General features: G+C 40.0%; 1 protein-coding gene across 2 annotated transcripts in view; it reads left to right on the plus strand.

Moving 5' to 3' along the window:
- Positions 1 to 2500, plus strand: part of LOC138046082 (NLR family CARD domain-containing protein 3-like) — a 36771-nt gene that overhangs the window by 18336 nt on the left and 15935 nt on the right. For both annotated transcript variants that reach the window (XM_068892763.1, XM_068892769.1), the window contains exon 8: positions 1598 to 1639. In XM_068892763.1, coding sequence (XP_068748864.1) covers positions 1598 to 1639 — 42 coding nt within the window. The remainder of the gene's footprint in view (positions 1 to 1597; positions 1640 to 2500) is intronic.

Genomic DNA, 2500 nt, shown 5'->3' on the forward strand with positions numbered 1-2500 from the left:
CGAAGGAATATAAAAGGATCGGCTTTTTTCAGCGGGCGTTCAAGGTTTTAACTTTCTTACGCTGTAGACAATTTTTTTGGTAATCATACAATAGATTTCCGTTATTTTATTAAATCTCGAATTCTAATATAACAAAATCGGGAGCTTTGAGCGTGCATGAATTATCGCGTTTGGCAAGCAGCCGCATTTGATTCCATTCTATATGGTATTAAAATGCCGGTTTTTGGTTAAAGGTTTGGAAATTTCAAATCAAGAACTATAAAATGTATAGTTAAAAACTTCTGTGCTAGAATACTATCCCGGGGGTGGCGCATTTGCCCTCTACTTTCGTCTCCCCCGCTGGGCATTTGACAGCATAAGTGCCCTAGCCCCAGGGAATTTGCCATCTACAAGAAAAAAAGGCAAATTCCTGGGGTTTAGCCCGGGGTGGGGGATGGGACAGGGCGAGTTGGAATTGACTGATGCATTACTGTTTTGAGATCCACTGTTATTTTTCTTTTCTCGCACCATTTCTTGAACTTTTTCACTCCCCACTCAGTTGCTCTCTTGGTGTTTTTCGCTTGAGCTTTTTGCTCAATTTCATCTAGTCGCTCGTTGTCTAAATCCGATTTTGACTAGAAGAAAGCTGAAAATTTGGGACTTCTTCCATTTTAAAATAAAATCTACAAACGTCAAACGTTCACTGCAGAGCTACAAAGTGAGCAAGTGCAAACTCATTCACAAAAATTCGCGCCAAGCCTGGCATTGAAATGGTATCCTCAGGATCTCATTGGCCGAGCGAAGTTGTTTGACATCTCTGCAGACAATCAGTATCAGGGCGGCAAATGTATTTTCAGCCCGCACATTTCCCGTTTGACCCGCAAAAAGGCGCGTTTTACAGAGGGCAGTTTGTCATTTGACCTCGCGTATTGATAATAATTTTAAGTCGCGCTATTTATGTTGAGCGGTATTTTTCCCCAACGTTAATTAAGTGCAGCGTTAATTTCCGCGCTCTTAATTTCCATTATTTTAACCCGAATTTTGAAGCCTTTCCAGACATTCATGACATCTAAAAAAACAAAATAAGGTATAAGCTTTCTTTCCGTTAACCCCTACATTAATGAGAATTTTGAGGACTGTTTTGTTGACCAGTGGGGTCAGTTTTGTTCAGAGATTTTTATTGCATCCAGTGTTGAAAAAATTTGTTCCAGTGGACACCAGCAACTATGTCTAAATCGCGTTAATTTCCATTATTGTGAAATTCTACCTCCTCCTTCGCGTTCATTTTCTTCCTTCAAAAGTCGTTTTACATTAAATTCGGGTTATTTTAAGTCATGGTAATTTCCAATACCTTAATTTCTTGGAGCATTAATTTCCTGTAATAAGGTATATTGTATTATTGTGTTAGGCCCGTTTCAAACGTCGAACTTTCCATATGCCGAATGTAATGCAAATGAGCAAAAACAATAATTTTTTCTCATTTGCATTAGATTCGGCGCATGAAAAGTTCGGCGTTTGAGAAGGGCCTTAATCTTTGTTTCATCTCTTTAGAAGAGCTGTGTCTAATTGAATTATTGTTCCATTAATGCTCACTGAATCATTCTTATTTTTGTCAAAGGAAATCAAGAGAGAGGCAATGAACAGCTTGGAAAGATCGAAGGTAGTTATTGTTTAAAGAAATATATCCTAATTTCTGGGGTGAAGGAGTTGAGGATACCTAAAGTTCGAGCTAGGATCCGAGCCAGGATTCTAGCCAGGACTCGAGCTAAAATGAGCTTTCTCCGCTATTTATTCTCGAATCTCTCGGTTAGGTTAGGTCTCGAATCGGTTAGGTTAGGTCTATTTATGTTGGTTCTAGTCTAGTTAGGTCTAGTTAGGGTTAGGGTAGGTCTCGGTTAGGTTAGGTTAGGTCTCGGTTAGGTCTCGAATCCTGGCTCGGATCCTAGCTCGGATCCTGGCTCGAATCCTGGCTCGGATCCTGGCTCGGATCCTAGCTCGGATCCTGGCTCGAATCCTGGCTCGGATCCTGGCTTTATTCTTAGTATAACTCGAAGGAGTTGTCATATACTGAATAATTGAATTTTAACCTTTTGGAGAAGACGGGAGCCGTAAGAGTGGTGAGCAATCGTTCCTATAAAATTCATCTGTTACTTTTAAAATATTATCTGTGGGAATTAAAGACAGGGTAAAGGCGTTCTGATCGATTGTTCCTTTTGTTTGCATTCGTTCCGCATGCGGGTACATTACATGTACATTGTCATTAAGTCATCTTACTCTCCTGAATTGAATTGTGGGAACCCTGTTTGGTACAGTGACGCATTACATCAATGAAGCCAAAAATGTGGTCCATGAACTGGGTTCGCAAGGGTGTTTTATGGTGATGTTCCATGCACAAGTACCACGAAGTGGGGGTCCTTGTTGTCTACTCATCCTAAATTTCATTATTTTGTATTGTTGTGTTAATCTTTTTTTCATCTGTTCAGACGAGTTGTGTCTCATTGAATTATTAAGGCGCCAATAA

This window comes from Montipora capricornis, chromosome 1, assembly GCF_036669925.1.
Source record: "Montipora capricornis isolate CH-2021 chromosome 1, ASM3666992v2, whole genome shotgun sequence".
In the NCBI taxonomy this organism is placed as follows: domain Eukaryota; kingdom Metazoa; phylum Cnidaria; class Anthozoa; order Scleractinia; family Acroporidae; genus Montipora; species Montipora capricornis.